Consider the following 19,323-nt stretch of genomic DNA (forward strand, 5'->3'; position numbering starts at 1 on the left):
GCAGAGCTTCTTCAAAATGGGGCTATCACGTACACCCTAAGCTGCAGGCAAAATTCCTTCAATAATTAATGTGCTTATGCGCAGCGCTAACATGACGAAGCAAAGGCAACTAACACCAGAAGACAAAGGTAAGAACTAAACTAGGTTCAATATGGAGTCATAGTTGTTCTTCCCTGTTGCAAAAGCCAGAATGGGTTTAGTAGACTGTTTACTGTATTAATTTCCTAATGCTTCAGTAACAAATAATCATAAAGTTGAAGGCTTAAAACAATACACATTTCTTCTCTTACAGCTGTGGATGTTAAAAGCCCCAAATCAGTTTTACTGGGCTAGGATCAAGTTTATGGGTAGGGCTGGGCTCCCCCTGGAGGCTTTAGGGGAGAATCCATTTTCTTGCCTTTTCCAGCTTCTAAGCTTCATTCCTTGCATTCCTTGGCTCATGGCTCCTGCCTTCATCTTCAAAGCCAGCAGCTTAGCTTGCTTGCTTGCTTGCTTGCTTGCTTTCTCTCTTTCTTTCTTTCTTTCTTTTTTTTTGGCACCCGCAGCATATGGAAGTTCCCAGCCAGGAATTGAATCCAAGTTGCGGCTGAGACCACACCAGATCCTTAGCCCACTGTGCCACAGCAGGAACTCCAAGCAGCTTAGGATCTAGCTTCAGTTGTTAGGTTGCCTTCTTCTGTAGTAAAATCTCCCTCTGTCTCCTTCTTATAAGGACATTTATAATCATATTTAAAGCCTACTTGGATAATCTGGGATATTCTCTTCTCAAAATCTTTAATCATCTTTGAAAAGTCTCTTTCCTAATGTCACATAAGTAATACATCCTCTTCAAGGACAACATGCAGGGTACTCAGTATTAAAATGAGGTAAACTCTCATAGCAGCAGCTAGAGAACCAGTCCCTTTTTGTCTTGACTGGTAGTGAGAAAAGCACTTGATGCTGCTAGCTCTGCTATTTCATGTGATTAGCTAGTTGGACCATGATCATGCTAAGGATATCCAAAATGCATGAAAGTTGGAGTTCCCATCATGGCGCAGCAGAAACGAATCTGACTAGAAACCATGAAGTCTTGGGTTTGATCCCTGGCCTCGCTCAGTGGTTAAGGATCTGGTGTTGCTGTGAGCTGTGATGTAGGTCGCAGACAATGGCTTGGATCTGATGTTGCTGTGGCTGTGGCTTAGGCCAGCAGCTGTAGCTCCGATTTGACCCCTAGCCTGGGAACCTCCATGTGCCACTAGTACAGCTCTAAAAAGCAAAATAAATAAATAAAAAACCCAAAAACAAAAAAAGCATGAAAGTGTATATGAAATATGTGAGGGAAGTACAAGCTGAGTCGTGCCGCTGTGGAGCATGAACATCCTTGGTAGAGTGGTTTTATCATTCATTATACAGTGCAAATCTACATCTATATTTTATTGTTGGAAATGATTCTTCAATCTCTGAACAAGAAACTTATGAGTATATTGAATGAAAAATTAGTAACAACTTTTGTTTCCTTAAGAAAGTTGGTGATAAACATTTAACTCCCACAAAATGTTTGCTGACATTTACTATGCACTAAGGGGGCTGTAGTGATACTATTGACTTCCAGAAAACTCAAATCAACCTGCTAAAAGAAATTTCCATCTACTTTAGAAGGTAGTAGTTATTTTAAGAAGAATGTCAATTAAGTACATACAGATGCAGAAGTTGTGTTGCCTCCTCATTCTATGAATGATATTTCTAATTTAGAATGAATTCTTTTTCTTCAAATTTTGAATCCCAAGTTTTTGTGTGCAGGTTCAAAAATAGGAGTAATAGCTCTTTTTATTTATTTTATGGTTGCACCAGAGGCATATGGAGGTTCCTAGGCCAGGCCAGGGGTCCAATTGGAGCCGTAGCCACTGGTCTAAGCTACAGCTACAGCAACATGAGATCCAAGCCAGGTCTGTGACCTACACCAAGCTTCATAGCAACGCAGGATCCTTAACCCAATGAGCGAGGCCAAGGATTGAACCCGAGTCCTCATGGACACTAGTCAGGTTCATTAACCACTGAGCCATGACGGGAACTCCCAATAGCTTTTAATATGTTGGCTCCATTAGCAAAGAAACTTTAATAGAGGCAAATATTGACAATAGTTTAAAATTGGCATCATCAGATGATTAAAACAAAATCAGTTAATACTAAGAGTGATTTGATATTACTTCCCCCATCGAATTAATGGAATAATAATAATAATACATTTTTTGGAAGTTCATTCTCATGAAAGGACATATTTAGGCTTGTTATTAATGGCATTGTGGATTAAATTCAATATTAAGGATAAAATTAAATTCAATATTAAGGATAAAATTACTTGTTACGTCAAGTTAATGTTAATGAGAATACATATTTTGGTGGAACAAAACGTTGTAGGAAAATAAATGTTTTGTCTAATTAAGAAACATATGCATAAGAAATATAATTAGAGGAGTTCCCATTGTGGCTCTGTAGGTTAAGAACCTAACATAATGTCTGAGAGGATGTGGGTTCCATCCCTGGCCTTGCTTGGTGAGTTAAGGACTCTGTTGCTACAAGCTGTGGTGTAGGCTGTATATGTGGCTCCAATCCAATGTTGCTTGTGGCTGTGGCTAGGCCAGTAGCTGCAGCTCTGATTTGACTCCTAGCCTGGGAATTTCCATATACTACAGTTGCAGTCATAAAAAGAAAAAAAAAAGGAATATAATTAGAAGTAGTTGTGTCGCATTCATAATAATTGTGTAAAAAGATGTGGTATTTTGCAAATCAAAATAGAAATAGTGGCATCCCATATTTATACACTCAGACACCTGTATACCCGTGTGTGTGTGTGTGTGTGTGTGTGTGTGTGTGTGTGACTACACTGTAGCAGCTACTGTACTGGGAGTTTTGTAGTCTTGGGTCAGGTGGTGGTTTCACAAATGTGAAAGAAAAAAAAAGAAAGGGGAAGGAAGAGAAGGAAGAGGGGCAAACATGGGTTATGAGATGAATCTGTGCACCTGCGATCCACTTAAATTATTTTAAATCTTCCTTTTTTTCTTTTTTAAATTTTTAGCTGTCTGACAATCTCTAGATGACAACAGGTTAAATGTTGGAGTGCAAGTTTCCAGTGTGGAGAGAAGTGAACAGAGAAGGCAAGAAGGGAGTTGGTGAAATCAGTTTGGAGTACATGGATTTTGAGGTCTCTTGGAGACCCCAAGCAGTGGTGTCCAACAGACAGCTGGCAAAGGTCTGAGGCTCAGAGGAGGGAATAACGTGGATCTGTAGATTTGGGAATCATCTGTGTTTAGAGGGAAATGAACAGAGATCACCCAGGGAAAGAGAACAAACACGTGGGCTGAGAAGAAGGTGGCAGCGCAACTTCCTGGTGGACACCACCACCAGGGCTGTGGAGTCAGGCAGAGCTGGTCTTGAAAGCAAGCGGGCTATAGGTCTCGGTGTGGAATGTTCTTGTCAAAGTCAGGTACCTATCAGCTGTCACAACTGGCGATAATGGGCATCTCAGAGGGATGCTGAGCAAGAACCTGAGATGCTCCACGTAAGGCACCTGCAGTCAGGAAGCTGCCCCCATCCTGGTCTGTGGGTAACTCCTCCAAGAGCCCATCCTACCACCCCTCGGTCAGCAGCTGTCTGGTCCCCTGGAGATAGGGGTGAGGGGGCAGGGCGGGGGGGGGGGCAGGGCATCCGAGCTTGGGTGACGCGGTGCTCACGTGACCGGCTGGGCGCCTATGTGGGCAGCAGCCCCCGCGCCCGCCCACCCTCCCTGTGGTGCCGTCCCACGCCATCCGCTCCGGTCGCCCGCGCAGAACCAGCTCCCCAAGCCGCCCGGGCGGCGGGCAAGGGGCGAGCGGGCTTAGGCGAGCCCGAGGAGGCGCAGGCCTGGCCCGGGCCCCGCGGGTCAGTGTGAAGGTAGGCGATGCTGCTGGCCGCGGGCGGGGGTTGTGGCGGATGGGACTAGGATCCTGGAGCAGCGGTGAGGGTGGGGGAGAGGGGAAGGGGTCCGGAGATGGGTGAGTAGCGGCACGGGGCGTGGCGTGGCGTGGGCATGTGGGGCCGGAGGATCCAGCATTTGGCACCACCGCCTCCTCGACTCCCCTTCTCTGGGCCCTCCATCAGTTTTCTGGCCTGAAATGGAGGGGGCGGGGGAGGAGTGTGACCCTGAAACGTAGGCAAATTCTGGAAATAACCCCTTTTTTAACCTTCTGTGCCCAGGAGGAAGGGGTGGGGGCGGAGCAGGTTGCCTGCAGGTGAGGGAGACCCAGAGACCTTAACAATTTTGAAAGCATCCTGGCCTGGTGTCTGAGGCCTGAAAGAGAGATGTGGCCACTGAGGTGCAAGGTCTTGGAAGGTAGAGTTGGAAATGTTGGAATAGCAGGGCTCACCAGCCATCCAGCCATGGTCTCCTGTCTGTCTGCAGGTCTGTGAGGCTGTTACCAGCACTGTGCTGGGCTACAAAAAAGGAGAGGAGCCTGTCCAGAATCCCCACAGGTCAGTGAAGCACTGGACAGGGTCACAGTAGGGTCCAGAGGAGGACACCACCTGGGCAGAATTGGGGACCCCGCTGTCCACTTCCCAAAACATCTTCACACACTCTGCCATGCTGAGCAAACGTTGGGGGAAAATGGCAGGGCCTGCAACAGAAATGATTGGCTCCTGTGTGTGGGAGGAATGGTGGGGTAAAGGGTGGGCAGAAGGCACACTAGGAGGGCTGGGCCAGGTCTGGGGATCCCAGAAAGGAGCAAGAAGCAACTCCTACCATCCAGACCTGCTGTCCACCCCCAGCCCTCAGTCTCCATTGTCTCCTCTTTGTCTTCTCTTCCCCCTGCCCCACCCCCAGGACAGGAGAAGGAGGGAACATCTCAACATGGAAAAACTCTGCAATGAAAATGAAGGAAAGCCTGAGAACCATGGAAAGATGGAAGAGGAAGAAGAGCCACTGGATGCGGGAAAGCCAGGAGTAGCTTGTGCCGTGGCAGACAAAGAAAAGTTAGAAAACAAGGGAAGGACAGATCACAGGGGAAAGCCAGAAGATGAGGAAGTTCTAAAGGATAAGGAAAAGCCAGAGAGTGAGGCAAAGCCCAAAGAAGGAAAGCCAGAGAGCCAGGGAAAGCCAGTGGGCGAGGGCAAACCAAAAGAAGGAAAAGCAGAGAGTGAGGCAAAGCCAGAGAGCCAGGGAAAGCCAGTGGGCGAGGGCAAACCAAAAGAAGGAAAAGCAGAGAGTGAGGCAAAGCCAGAGAGCCAGAGAAAGCCAGTGAGTGAGGGCAAGCCCAAAGAAGAAAAGCCAGCCAGCGAGCCAATGGCTGCAGGAAAGCGCCCAGCTGGGGATGATATACCCAGGAAGGCCAAAAGAAAAACCAACAAGGGGCTGGCTCAGTGTCTCAAGGAATACAAGGAGGCCATACACGATATGCATTTGAGCAATGAGGAGATGATAAGAGAATTTGACGAGATGGCCAGAGTGGAGGATGAGGTGAAGAAAACCAGACAGAAATTGGGGGGTTTTATGTGGATGCAAAAAAGTTTACAGGACCCCTTCCACCCCAGGGGCCCAAGGGAACTCAGGGGTGGCTGCAGGGCCCCACAGAGGGGTTTTGAAGACATTCCTTTTGTGTAGTGCCCCTGGCAGGTCTTTATTAGGCCTTGTGCTTTAAGGTTTTGCTGATACTTTGCTCGAGGTGTCAATCTTGTTATCAACAATGTTTTTACCCATAGAGGATTTTCCCCCATGTGCATTACAAAGACGTTATGATTTTTGGAAAAATAAAGCAGCTTATGATATCATCTATAGAATTGATCCACTTTTGTAAAAAAAAGCAAATTTATATAGTGCATCTATGCACAGGAAAAATAGAAAATTTTGTTCACTAAATGGTTAACAATGATTTTTTGAGCTGTGAGATTGTGGGTGACTTCTTTGTTTTAGTTCTACTCATCTGTCTATTTTTTCCTAGAGAACATAGGTTATTTTCCTTATAAAGAAATACTGAAATAAAAAAAGAAGCAATACATAGAAAGCAATACAAAGAACTGTTTACTGAGTTTAGGAAAGCAGTGGAGACATTCAAAATTCTTATCAGAACTTAAAATATTATGTAAAATTCACATTACTTGTGGACTTGTATCTGGAGGAATCAAATTGGCAGTTATGACAGATCCATTGTTGTAAAGGACAGTCTTGTCATCTGTGAAACGGGGTAGTAATTGCCTTACAGAATTGAGGAATGGATTAGATGAGGTACTGAGTATGAAAGCCGTGTTAGGCTGACTTCTACATTTTCCCCTACACTAGCAGGACCAGGACCCCATCAGACACTGGGAGGAGGGTTGAGGTACATCTCACCAGTGCCCAGCAATAAGTCCAGGAAGCCAAAAGGTGGATAACACCTTCCACTGGGTATTGCCATGTCTGCTGGGCACTTATACCCCTTCTCATGAGTCCTGCATTCACTCACTCTTTTTTTTTTTCAGTGTCATTTACTGTTATTTTTAGGATGATTTTTCATAAATTCCACTTAGCTGTATGACAGAAATTGACACAACGTGGTAAATCAACTATACACTAATAAAAATAAAATTAAAAAAAAAAAACAAAAAAAAACAACAAACAATCCTGAATGCTCTTAAAGGCCCTCACTACTGCTGATGAACTGGTACCAAGGTGACAAAGCCCAGTTGATTTCCTTGGATTTCTCAATGAGCCCCAAACCTGCCTCACCCCATTTCACCTATGGAAGTGAGATTAAAGCCATTTTCCTCACTTTATAGTTATACTTATCCAAGTTGTAACACCTCAGTGATGTTTCAGTCCCTAAGTGAAACAATCCTACAATCTTTTTTTTTTTTTTAATGGATACACTTGCAACATAGGGTGGTTCCCAGGCCAGAGGTTGAATCTTAGCTGCAGCTGTGACCTATGCTACAGCTGCAGCAACACCAGATCCTTTAACCCACTGTGCCAGGCCAGGGATCAAACCAGAAACTGGTGGTTCCACAGCAACCCAAGCCACTGCAGTCGAATTCTTAACCCACTGCACCACAGCAGGAACTCCTTTTTATTTTTTAACACCAAAACAACCCTTTTTGTGTTTGTTGCTTTCCAAGTTTGTTTTTGTGTACAGCCATCTTTCCACTAGATTCAGATATGCGAAGCTGGGATAAAATATGAGTGGCACATCCTGTGCTTTTCTCATGTGTCAGTGCCTTCTCTGATTCATTCTTCTTTCCTTAGAGGAAATTATCTCCTAGGAGACTCCTGCCTGGTCCTTCATTACAAGGTTAGCACACCTACCCACACTTGTGGTAGCGTTGCTACTCAAATGGTGGTCCATGGACTGGCTGCATCAGCATCACTGGGGAGATAGAAATGTGGAATCTCAGGTCCCCATTTCCAAGCCTACTGAATAAGAATCTTCATTCAAACGAGATCTGCAGGTGATTCCTGTGCACTTTAAAGTTTGCAAAGCACTTGTTTATAAGGGGACTCTCTTTAGCCTCCCACTCCCACCATTGTGGGAAATATGTGCCCAGAAGGATAAATGCTTGTGTTGCATAAGATACACCCCACAGATTATTATGTAGGCCTGTGTTTGTAAAACTGCAGTTCCACATCCCTGACATTAGTAGAAATGGAAACAAACTAAATGAGTCAATCCCTGCAATTTTTTTTAATGAAGTAGAGTAGAATAGCATTGGTTAGAGCCAAACAGTAAATATCAAATTATATTGCAGGTAGATAGGGTGAGTATTGTTTCGTGAAATTTGTATTTCAGTTATGTATATACGTGTGTTTGTACACCCTGAATTGTGTTGAAAAATAAATTTCTGATTGTGGGCTAAATTTTTAAAAAATTGCGAAACACTGTTTTGGGTTCTGCTTCTCAAAGCACAATTTGTCCTTTTCATTCTGGTACCTCTAATGCTTAGCACAGTGCTGATCAAGCAATAGGTTCTTAATAAATTTGCAAGTAATAATAGTTGAGTTAGGTGTTTGTACCCCAGATCATTCCTGGTTGAAATAAGTAACTGTGGACTCTACTTCTTTAGTGGGATTAATTGCAGTTCCAAATGAAACATCATGTGGAAGCATTTGTACCACAAATTTAACCCTTAGTCATTTTATTAATGTATGCATATTTTTAAATTTTGCAAACTTGCCACATGTTGGAATCACCAGAGGACTTTGTTGAAAATGTGAACTGACCCTCTCCCTCAGATCAAATGAGTGGAGTGCTAGAATCTCCATTTTTAACCAGCTTCCTAGGAGATTCTGATTCACACTAAAGGCTAATGTCCACTGACCTATATATTCATTAAGATTGCAGTCATAGTAAGTGTAAATCACCATAAAGTGAAAAGAGCAATGGCTATTTTGTGTGTAGGGAGGGAGCTAAAGGCCTGTGTAAGGTATAAAAGTTTGGGAGGATGAATCCATAATGGCAAGGATTAATATATCCACTGAAGAGAATCTGAAAGTGTCTTTAGAGCAAATCATGACTATAAACAAAGGCAAATGGAAGACATCTCATAGTATGGTGTATTTTCTTCTCCATATACTATGATAACTATGACAGCTAAACTGTTCCGTTGCTAAAGAAGACTCATGGGACCTCAAATGTCAATGCTTGCAAATCCGTAGATGGGCACAGGAAAAAAAAAAAAGAAATATGATACAGCAACAGCATTGAGAATATGCCCCACAGCCAAGAACTGTCTCATAGTCAGGGGCTAAAGTGTCCAGATATAAACCCCCATTCCTCTCCGTCTCTCTAAGAGCCCTGGCAATATGCACTTCTTCTTTTGGAACAGGAACCACAGATGCATGCACAGAATACCTTAGAACTAGAGAGCACAAAATGGGGTCTCAGCCCACAATTCTCATACAGTGATGGTTATATAGGCTTATTCTTGCTATGTAGCTGACTTCAACAGCAGGGCTCTTAATGGGAGGTTCACCAAGATCAGGAGCAAATGATCAACCTTTTTGTTACCAATAAACAAAGCTGATACGCTGGCACATACCACCCAAATTCCTTGGACCCATGGCTCTAAAACAACTCTTAGTATGTTTCATGCCCTTACCATGCAGTCAGTAACTCACAGGTGCACTTCTTACTTTAGTAGACCAGTTTAGGCAAATCCCAGTCCTGCTAGAATTAACCCTGTAAGAACAATATGTCTTTTTCTTTTTTTTCGGGCCACACCCACTGCATATGAAAGTTCCCAGGCTAGGGGTCAATCAGAGCTACAGCTGCCAGCCTACACCACAACCACAGCAATGCCAGATCCGAGCCATATCTGTGACCTATACCACAGCTCACAGCAACGCTGGATCCTTAACCCACTGAGCGAGGCCAGGGATCGACCCCGAAACTTCATGCTTCCTAGTCGGATTCGTTTCCGCTGTGCCACGACAGGAACTCCAACAAAATGCCTTTTACCCCTCTCCTTACAATGTAATAAAAGCTGAATAGGGGGACCCTTTCCCACTGCAGGCACAATTCCCAGTGAGTATTACTAACACGGCCATCACTTATTTCCTAGAAATCTCTCCATCTTCCCATTGGGATTCTTCCTTCACCCTGCTCTATATCCCAGGGAATCTGACTTGTATTAACTACATCAAAGAGCTCTCTTGTTCTGTGGCAGTCAATGATGGACAATGTGGTCAGGAAATTTTCTTCTCAGCTTATTCCCTGTGTTATCACCAGATGCTGAGTCTCTCCTCCAAAGTTTCCTGAAGGAATAGAAACAGTATCTCCAGCTTTCAGTAACCTCTCTTTCCCTTTGTCCTTCAGACCTAGATAACCCTACCATTACTAGCCATGGAGTATTGTACTATCCCTTGTGGTTCTCCAGTACCCTTCTCACATCTTTACACATTGACCTTTAAAAAAAATGCCTCTCAAATTTTCTAAAAATGGGTTCCCTGTTTCTTGTCATGCACATCTCAGATACAGTAATAGATACCAGAAGTTACCCCAGGAATTGAATTGCTAATTTAAGGAGAAAAAAATTACCTCCTTACGATTGGGGTCAGGAGAATGGAGGCAGGTGTTAGGAGAGGTTGCCTGGTACACAGCACGTAGTAGTATCACACTTACTCAAATTGACACCCCTGGTGTCATGGAATGATGTAAGGTGGCATCTAAAGTTTGGGGAATCAAGCTGCTGTGTCATTTAAGCATTATGTTGAAAATAATTATCCAAGAGGTTATGGAGTTTCCCGTGTTCATTTGATGGTCCTAAAGAGTATACATAGGAAAAAATAAATTGAAAACTATGAAAATAGAACACACACGTAAAGCTTACATGGCATGTTTGAAGAAGTTTTTCATCTTAGGGATGAGAAAAATGTTGAAGCCCAAGCTCAGGTCCTCATGGTGTCACTGAGTTCCATTGCCAATTAACTGCCCTAGCTGCTATGGATTTTACAACAAGGTAAGAACACTAGTAGGGAAGGAATGGAGCCCTGATATATGGGATGGGGGCATTTGTGCATACATGCTCTAAGACATTAAAAATGCATGGGTGAGAGGGTCATGAACATCCTTAAAGATTTCTGTGGGCCTGTGCTTTGTAGGATGGAGATGGTGGTGAAGAATGCTGCAGAGGTATTGAGTTACTACTTGATCTTAGTATGAATGAATGGATCCCAGAGTGGTGGAGGTCAGGTGACAGTGCTTAGTCACATGAAACACGTTGAGTGCAACTACTACAATGAGCCCTGGGGACAAAATGGTAATTAGATGATTTTTGACCCACAGGGATCAGTGGTGATGAATAATCAGAGCACTCTTAAAAATGAAATAATTGAGCAGCCTATAGAATTCTACCTGACATGTTCAGGCAGAAAAAAAATCTAGCGCTGCTAATTTCCTAATTCAAGTTGCTATAGTGGGGTTTTTCAACTTCTCACCTAACTGAGGGAAAGGCAAGTTACCTCTAAGTTAGGACCCTGCAGCCACTGGTGTGTACTATGAATTTTCCATAGTCTTTTCCAGCAGACACTTTTCAGGGTGACTGTGCACTAGGGCAATAAATATAAAAATCTTCTGGGAGTTATTAGCTAAAGGCTCTGAACTGGTGCTAATCTCTAGACTTAGGGGGAGAGAGAGGCAAAAAGACAATGCAGAAAAGATTGTGAGACTAATGGAATATGGTGGAAAAGAATTTAATGTATATGCAGTCGACCCTTGAACAACACAGGTTTGAACTGCTTGGGTCCACTTATATGTGGATTTTTTTCAATAAATATACAAAAATATACATGAATAACATTGTGTGTAAGACTTAATACTGATGTGAATTGCCTATTCTTATACAGGCAGAAGGTGAGTGATATAAAATTAATAATGTGTTAGTTATCTTACTGTTTTATAACTTCGCTTTCAAAGAATTACATAATCATATGGTATGCCTCTCTCTCTCTCCCCTTTCTCTCAACTGTGTATCAGCCTATCATCATCACAGGTAAGTATTTTTCTTTAATGTAACAAAATTTCCAATGCTATATCATGAATGTGAGTGTGATATTATGTGCCATAAAAGTTTTATAATTATTTATTCATTACAGTATTGGCTAGGCTACCATGAAGCAGTGGTATCCATCACACTAGACAACCATAAAGCAATCATATTGCTGCTTCTTCATTATCAATGCACAAATCCTTATACCTATAAATAAATATGAATTTCTTTTTCACATGATCTTTTAATTTTTAAAATAAATTTTATTTGAGTATAGTTGACTCACAAAGTTGTGTTAGTTTCAGGTGTACAGCAAAGTAAACCAGTTATACATATACATATATACATTCCTTTTTAGATTTTTCTCCCATATGGGTTATTACACACTATTGAGTAACTTTCCCTATGCTATACACTAGGTCCTTATTACCTATCTATTTTTTATATAGTAGTGTATACATGTCAGTCCCAACCCCCTAATTTATCCCTCCCCATGTTTCCCCTTTGGCAACCATAAATTTAAGTTTCAATGATCTTTTCATTTTTGATGTCTAGTGTTAGCAATACATATAACAGCTACATTATTTTGTATCATATAAGACAATATTGATGTAGGCATTGACAGACTATGTAAACAGATGAAGTAAATATACAGTGTCAATAAATACAGTACAGTGCTGTGCATGTATTTTCCTTATTCTTAATAACAGTTCCTTTTCTCTATCTTGCTTTATTGCAAGAGTACAGGATATAACACACAAAATATGTGTTAATCTACTGTTTACGTAATTGGTCAGGCTTCCAGTCATCAATAGGATGTTGGTAGTTAAGTTTAGGGGGAGGCCAAAAGGTATAATGGATTTTCAACTGTGTAAGGAGTCAGTACCACTAACCCCTGCATTGTTCAAGGGTCAAGTGATTAACCAAAGTCTCAGAAGAAGAAGAGAAAGAAAATTGTGATGAAACACTGCAAAGAAATAATGGAAGATTGATTTCTGGCATGGCAGCATGAGGAGCCCCACTGACTGTATCCTCAGTGAAAGTGGTAAAAAATATATTTTACAAAAGAAAGTCAGTCATTAAATTCCTAATGGTCTTAAGGACAAAAATCACATGAAGAAACATCTGTTCAAGAAAATCTATAAAAATTCAGTAAGAAAGTTGAGTGCCTGTAATATTTGAACCAAGATTGCTTCCTCCCCACTTTCCAAGCTCCATTCCATACTGCTGTAGCCAAAACACAGGGTTCCCTCTCCCCACATCCCAGCTGTGCCAAACACTGTCAGCTGATAAATTTGAGGTAATTTGTTGCATAGTAATGGAAAACTAATCTAGATATTGGATTGAAAGTACCAAATACCCAATACTGCTTGGGAGCTGGGCAGTGGGTGAAGGCTGGGAGAATTTTGAGGAATATTATTGCTTGGAACCAACCATAAATAAAAACAGACACTTCAAAGACCTTGCCAGTACAAGTCCAGAAGGATGTAAAGAGCATGTTATTGGAAACTGAAGCAGTAAGATCCTCATATGCAGTAGCATAATGATTAGTGAAATTATCTCCTACAGTTCAGTGGAAAGCAGAACTTGTAAATGATAAACTTGGACATTTAGGTGAGATTATTTCCAAGCAAGATGATGAGGTGTGCCCTGGTTTCTTCCTATTATTTATATCAAAATGTGGCAAGAGAGAGACAAATTGATGGGATATCTGTTAAACACAAAGGAAATAGGACTTAATGATTTGGGAAGTTCTCATTCTATTCAAGTGGGAAAATACACTAAAATTAAGAGATACCTTAACGAAAAAGCTGACATAACGAAAAAGCTGAGGGTGTGGCTAGCATAACCTTTTGCTAAATCCTTCGAAAGTTTTTAAAAAGAGCACTCAGTCATAAAAGTTCATTTTTGAGAGATAAAAATTATGGCTTGCACATTCCACAAAACCCAACAGCCTCTAGGAAGCTTAAGGGATCTAGAGGTCAGACAAAGAAGTTAATTATTTGAAAGATGAGGATTTAATGTGCCACTACCAACTTAGTGGGAGGATAATTTGTGGCAATGAATATGCAAATCCTTTAGGAGGTGAGTGCATCCACACACATTTCCCACCTCAACAGGAGGCAAAGATAGAGAAAAATTATCTCAGGAATAATTACATGTGTAGATTTTTTTTTTGTCTTTTTAGGGGCACACCTGAGGCATATGGAAGTTCCCGGGGTGGGGGTCTAATCAGAGCTGCAGCTGCCACAGCAACAGCAATGCCAGATCCAAGCCTTATCTGCAACCTACACCACAGCTCACAGCAACACCAGATCCTTTAACCCACTGAGCAAGGCCAGGGATGGAACCAGCATCCTCATGGATACTAGTCAGATTCTTAATTCCCTGAACCACGAGGGAAACTCCATGTGTATAGATTTTGTCCAATGAAGTAAAACTCAGTGCAATTTATTCAAGATTAACAAGGTTCTTAAGAAAATTATTTCAACAGAAATATCATCAGCTTGGAATGAAAGAGACAAAAGAGTACAAAATGAAAGAATATCAGAACCCCAAAATTCTTCTGGTGGAAAGCAGTCTGATAAAACTGCCTAACTGGAACCACGTGCTACCTTTAATGAAAAAGGAAGGCTGAATTAGAGGACAGAACCAAGAGCTCAGAATACAGAGCTAAGAGTCCAGAAGACAGAGCCACGAGCACAAAGGGTGAAGCTAAGAGCCATGGATTATTATTCTCAGGCCTTGAGATCTTATCATGGAAGTCCAGCAGTTGTGGGCTAGTGACTTCTTTTTATCTTCCATTTTCCACATTTTTGTCTATAACTGTTATCTTGTGCCTATCCCATCATCATATGCTGTGGGCAGAAAATTTGTGTCTTTAATATCATAGGTCAACAGATGAGAGGAGTATCTTCAGGAATTGCACTTAATGGATTACACTCAAGATCCTCACCCACATCTGGTTTAGATAATTTAGATGATGAGATTTTGACTTTGGGGCTAATACTGTAATGTGATGTGATTCTTGGGAAGCTTGGGAGAAGGTGAATGTCTTTTGCATCTGGGAAGGGCATAAAACTTTGGGGACCAGAAGGCAAACTGTAATAGGCAGAATTTTAAGGTGACCTACCAAATTACTAGTAGATGGTGTATACATATTTTCCTCCAGTTATTCCATCAAACACTAATTCATATACTTTTGTGAAGTCATCTTGCAGATGTAATTAGGATCAAAAATTAGTTGACCCTAATATAGGAAGATCATCTGGGTGGTCCTGACCTAATCATATCATCCCTTTAAGTAAGGGGTCTAGAAGCAGAGACAAAGAAGTCAGAGATTAGAAGCATGAGAAAGAGTCAATGTGTTACAGCTGGCTTGAAGATGGAGTGAGCTTCATGTTATAAAGAATGCAAGTAGCCTCCACAAACGGAAAACAACCTAGCTGAGGACCAGCAAAAAAATGTATGGCTATAATCCTATAGCTGCAAGGAACTAAATTCAGGAAACAACCTAAATGAACTTGGAATAAGATTTTCCTCCCAGTTTCTAGATGAGAATTCTCTTTGGCTGACATCTTGATGTTAACCTTGTGAGATCCTGAACAGAAAACACAACCTTGCTGTGCCAGACTTTTTACCTACAGATATGTGAGCTAATAAATGAATATTTTGTTAAGCTGCTAAGTGTGGGGTAATTTGTTGTGCAATAATAAATTATTATATCTTGAGACATGGATATCTGTACCATCTGCACCCTTTATGAGTGGCCATCTACAAACCTATTCCTCATACTTCCTCATCATTAATTTTCCAATTTAATTCTCTCCAAGTCCTTGACCAATCTTTTAACCATTGCACATGAGCTTGAGTAGCTCCATACCTACAGCCATGACGTGTTTATACAAAAGGGACCACACAAAATTCTACCCACTAGTATCATTTCTTTTTCCTACTGTTTTCTGAGTCGTTCCTGAGTGGGGCTGTAGTGCAACAGACATCCAATTGTACCTACTGTCAGCATACCAAGAAGATAGATTCATGAGCTGGACCACTGTTTTATCTCTTTTTCTAATGGGTCATGAGGAACTCCCTATGAGACCGTATATGTCGGTTGAGAGAAGGACAGTGAAATAGTAGGAGTAAGTCTGTAATTTATTTGTGCCTTCTTGACTTACTCAGGCCGTCTTTTAAATCCATTTGCAACTAATGGTGGGAAGCTGATTCTCATACCAAACTTCATTATTCAAAGAGTAGATAAAAACAAGTTCAAAATTGGTATCCTATTTGCATAGAAAATGAAAAGCTCATGGTCAGGTATTAAGTCTTTACCAAGGACTGGTAGCAAGCTAGGGTTGCCAAGAAAAGGGAACATGTTTTTTTTTTTTTCCTCTAAAACAGTGAGGTATGTATTCTACTTCTACTGCTGGAGATTTCTAAGGCTTCACAGACTCTATCTAGCAGGAATACAATAAAGTTGAGTCTGCAGAGTAATGAAGCTGAAGTGTCAGAGAAACTTGCACTATAGCCTGGACCTACTGTAGATTTTTTTCTTGCTCTGGGTATCACTCAAACCTAGAAACTGTACAACCACTATGGAAAACAGTATGGAAGTACCTCAGAAAACGAAATATAGATCTACCATATGACCCAGCAATTCCACTCTTGGGCATATATCTGGACAAAACTTTCCTTGAAAAAGACACATGCACCTGTATGTTCACTGCAGCACTATTCACAATAGCCAAGACATGGAAACAACTTAAATGTCCATCGACAGATGAATGGATTAAGACGAGGTGGTATATATACACAATGGAACACTACTCAGCTATAAAAAGAACAAAATAATGCCATTTGCAGCAACATGGATGAAACTAGAGACTCTCAGAGTAAGCGAAGTACGTTAGAAAGAGAAAGACAAATACCATATGATACCACTTATATCTGGAATCTAATATATGGCACAAATGAACCTTTCCACAGAAGAGAAACTCATGGATTGGAGAACAGACGTGGTTGCCAAGAGGGAGGTCGAGGGAGTGGGGTGGACTGTGAATCTGGAGTTAATAAATGTAAACTATTGACTTTGGAGTAGATAAGCACTGAGATCCTATTGTATAGCACTGGGAACCATATCTAGTCACTTATGATGGAGCATGATGGAGGATGATGTGAGAAAAAGAACGTATATATGTATGTGTGACTGGGTTAACTTGCTGTATAGTAGAAAAGAGACAGAACACTGTAAACCAGCTATAATGAAAGAATAAAATCATTTTAAAAAACTGGAAACCATATGGAGTCCAGACACAAGACCAATATGATATATGTTGTCTCTAAAACCTGAGGTCTTGATTCCCCTGGGACTAAGTGAAGAAAGAAAATCTGCAGGTAGCTCAGCTGCTATCTCTCCAGGGCAGCCCCTCATGCCTGGCCTCCCACCCTGGCAGGCATGCTTCTGTTCTTTTGTGAGGCGTGCTCTTGTGGCATACACAGAGCCCTCCACAGAGCCCCTTTACAGTAAGGATTCCACAATTGTTAAGTTTCACTTTACAGAGACTGTCTTCCCTTGGTCAAGAAATTCTACTCTCTCCAGCCCAGGAGCTCTCCTTGGTGCTGCTGAGTGTGTCTATCTTTTACTAATGAAAGCTCTCACTGTGAATTGCAATAGGTCCTATCTAGCTTTGAAGCCTATAGTTACTGGATCCTTTTGGAATTTTAAGTAAACCTTGTTAGACAATTGTATTTGCCCACAGTTATTTATGTAGGCAGGGGCTAAACTTGGAGAAAAACTCAAGTTCCTGAATTAGTCATTATTATTTATACTTTTAGTAAGTACCTACTATTTGTTAGGTACTGCACTGGGCACTAGGGATACAAGTGTGAAAGGGACTGGATATGCTTTGCAATGCAAAGAGTTCAGTGCAGTTTCTCAATTTTTAAAAAAACCATAGCATACAGTCAGAAATATATTTTTTAAAATCATAACTCATGGTACATACACATACATACATACCAAATTCCACAAAATAATACTCTAACTACCTGCAATTTGATTTTTTTAATGGCTATACCTGCAGCATATGGAAGTTTCTGGGCCAGGGATTGAATCCAAGCAGCAACTGTGACCTACACTGCTGCTGTGGCAATGCCAGATCCTTTAACCCATTGCACAAGACTAGGGATCAAACCTGCACCTCTGTAGTGACACAAGCCACTGCGGTTGGATTCTTAACCCATAGTGCCACAGTGGGAACTCCAGCAATTTGGTATTTTATATTTGAATCTCTTCAACTCTAACTTATTTCATTAAAAATTGGAGTTTCCGTTGTGGAGTCTTGGAGTTTCCGTTGTGGCTCAGTGGAAATGAATCTAACATCCATGAGGATGCAGGTTCTATCCTTGGCCTTGCTCAGTGGGTTAAGGATCTGGCGTTGCCATGAGCTGTGGTGTAGATTGCAGACGTGGCTCAGATCTGACGTGGCTGTGGCTGTGGTGTAGGTCAGCAGCTACAGCTCCAATTTGACCCCTAGGCTGGGAACCTCCATATGCCACAGACGCGGCTCTAAACAGACCAAAAAAAATTGCAAGTCTTGACCCTAGTGAATTAATTTTAAGACCTACTAATGCATGAGGAGAGGGTATCTGCAGTTTGACAAACAAATATGGGTCTGTTTAATAATCTATGATGTGTATGTTATATAGGGCATATACTTATCATTTTTGGCACATCATGTGAAGGTGGGAATGAGGGGCCTGAAAAGAGTCTCCCTCCAACCCTGTGCTTCTCAAACGTCAATGTGCATAGGAATCATCTGGGGGTCTTTTTAAAATGAATATTCCAATTCAGTAAGTCTGAGTAGGGCCTGGAATTCTGCATTTCTAATTAGCTCGCAGGTAATGCTGATACAGCTGGTCCGTGGACCACATATTCACTAATAAGGATCTAAAAATCAAATATGTTGATGGGTCTGCTGAACTGCTAAAGCAGGGCCTAAGAGTTTCCTGGGAGAAAATTCAACCTTGGAAGGAGTCTGCAGATGAGATATTCACCTGTGAGAATAGCACTGCCTCTATCATGCAGATATCTGCCCCCTCCCCACTCCCACACCCCGTCTAATCTGCAATATCTGAATTTGGTAAGAAGGATATTTACGTATGCAAAACCACATAAACCAACAAAATACACATAAATGATTATTTTTCTTAAAAAATCTGGAAGGGGAGTTCCCGTCATGGCTCAGTGGTTAAGGAATCCGACTAGGAACCATGGGGTTTCAGGTTCAGTCCCTGGCCTTGCTCAGTGGGTTAAAGATCTGGCATTGCTGTGAGCTGTGGTGTAGGTTGCAGACCTAGTTCAGATCTTGCGTTGCTGTCACTCTGGTGTAGGCTCTGATTGGACGCCTAGGCTGGGAATCTCCATATGCCGTAGGTGCGGCCCTAGAAAAGACAAAAAGACAAAAAAAAAAAAAAAATCTGAACGGTGTTAGAGTCTCAAGTAGCACTAAGGGGATACTTACAGATAACTAGGTAACCGTAATTCTAAAGTGAAGAGAGGGCTTTATCCACACTTCTGAAGAGGTCAAGGTTAAGTGGGCACTGGCCTTAGAGAAATTGATAGGGCTCTTGGCACCTTATGGCCTTCAGCTCATTACACAGTATCAGTAATGAGTACAAGATCCAGGAGAAGGGACACAGAACCCAGCAGACATGGCATTATCCAGGAGAGAGTGGCATCTATCTCTTAGCTACCTGGACTTATTCCTGAGCACTGGTGAGACCTTCCTCAGTTATTCTCTCAGTGTCTGATTCCATCCATATACTTGCTACTGCATAAAAGTGGTATGGGAGCCA

The 19,323-nt window shown here is 41.8% G+C and overlaps 1 protein-coding gene across 7 annotated transcripts; it reads left to right on the forward strand.

Annotated features, from left to right (window-relative positions):
• Positions 1-5,781, forward strand: TCEAL2 (transcription elongation factor A like 2). 7 transcript variants are annotated; one of them, XM_085006088.1, is made up of 4 exons: positions 1-128; positions 3,056-3,229; positions 4,418-4,488; positions 4,838-5,781. In XM_085006088.1, the coding sequence occupies exon 4, from the start codon at positions 4,865-4,867 to the stop codon at positions 5,612-5,614; it is 750 nt and encodes a 249-aa protein (XP_084862214.1). In that variant the 5' UTR covers positions 1-128; positions 3,056-3,229; positions 4,418-4,488; positions 4,838-4,864; the 3' UTR covers positions 5,615-5,781.
• The last annotated feature ends 13,542 nt before the right edge of the window (positions 5,782-19,323 follow it).

Source organism: Sus scrofa, chromosome X (assembly GCF_054392235.1).
Source record: "Sus scrofa isolate SSC_HxYL_T2T_F1_AM1 chromosome X, Sscrofa_HxYL_maternal_Yorkshire_Landrace_v2.0, whole genome shotgun sequence".
Taxonomy (NCBI): Eukaryota; Metazoa; Chordata; class Mammalia; order Artiodactyla; family Suidae; genus Sus; species Sus scrofa.

Bases quoted from the DNA above. Each gene is read 5' to 3' on its own strand.
- TCEAL2 (XM_085006087.1), top strand. From the start codon at position 3,089: ATGTTGGAGTGCAAGTTTCCAGTGTGGAGAGAAGTGAACAGAGAAGGC. The intron at 3,230-4,417 runs GTCTGAGGCTCA...GTCTGTCTGCAG, and splicing joins CCAACAGACAGCTGGCAAAG to GTCTGTGAGGCTGTTACCAG. The intron at 4,489-4,842 runs GTCAGTGAAGCA...CCCCCAGGACAG, and splicing joins CCTGTCCAGAATCCCCACAG to GAGAAGGAGGGAACATCTCA.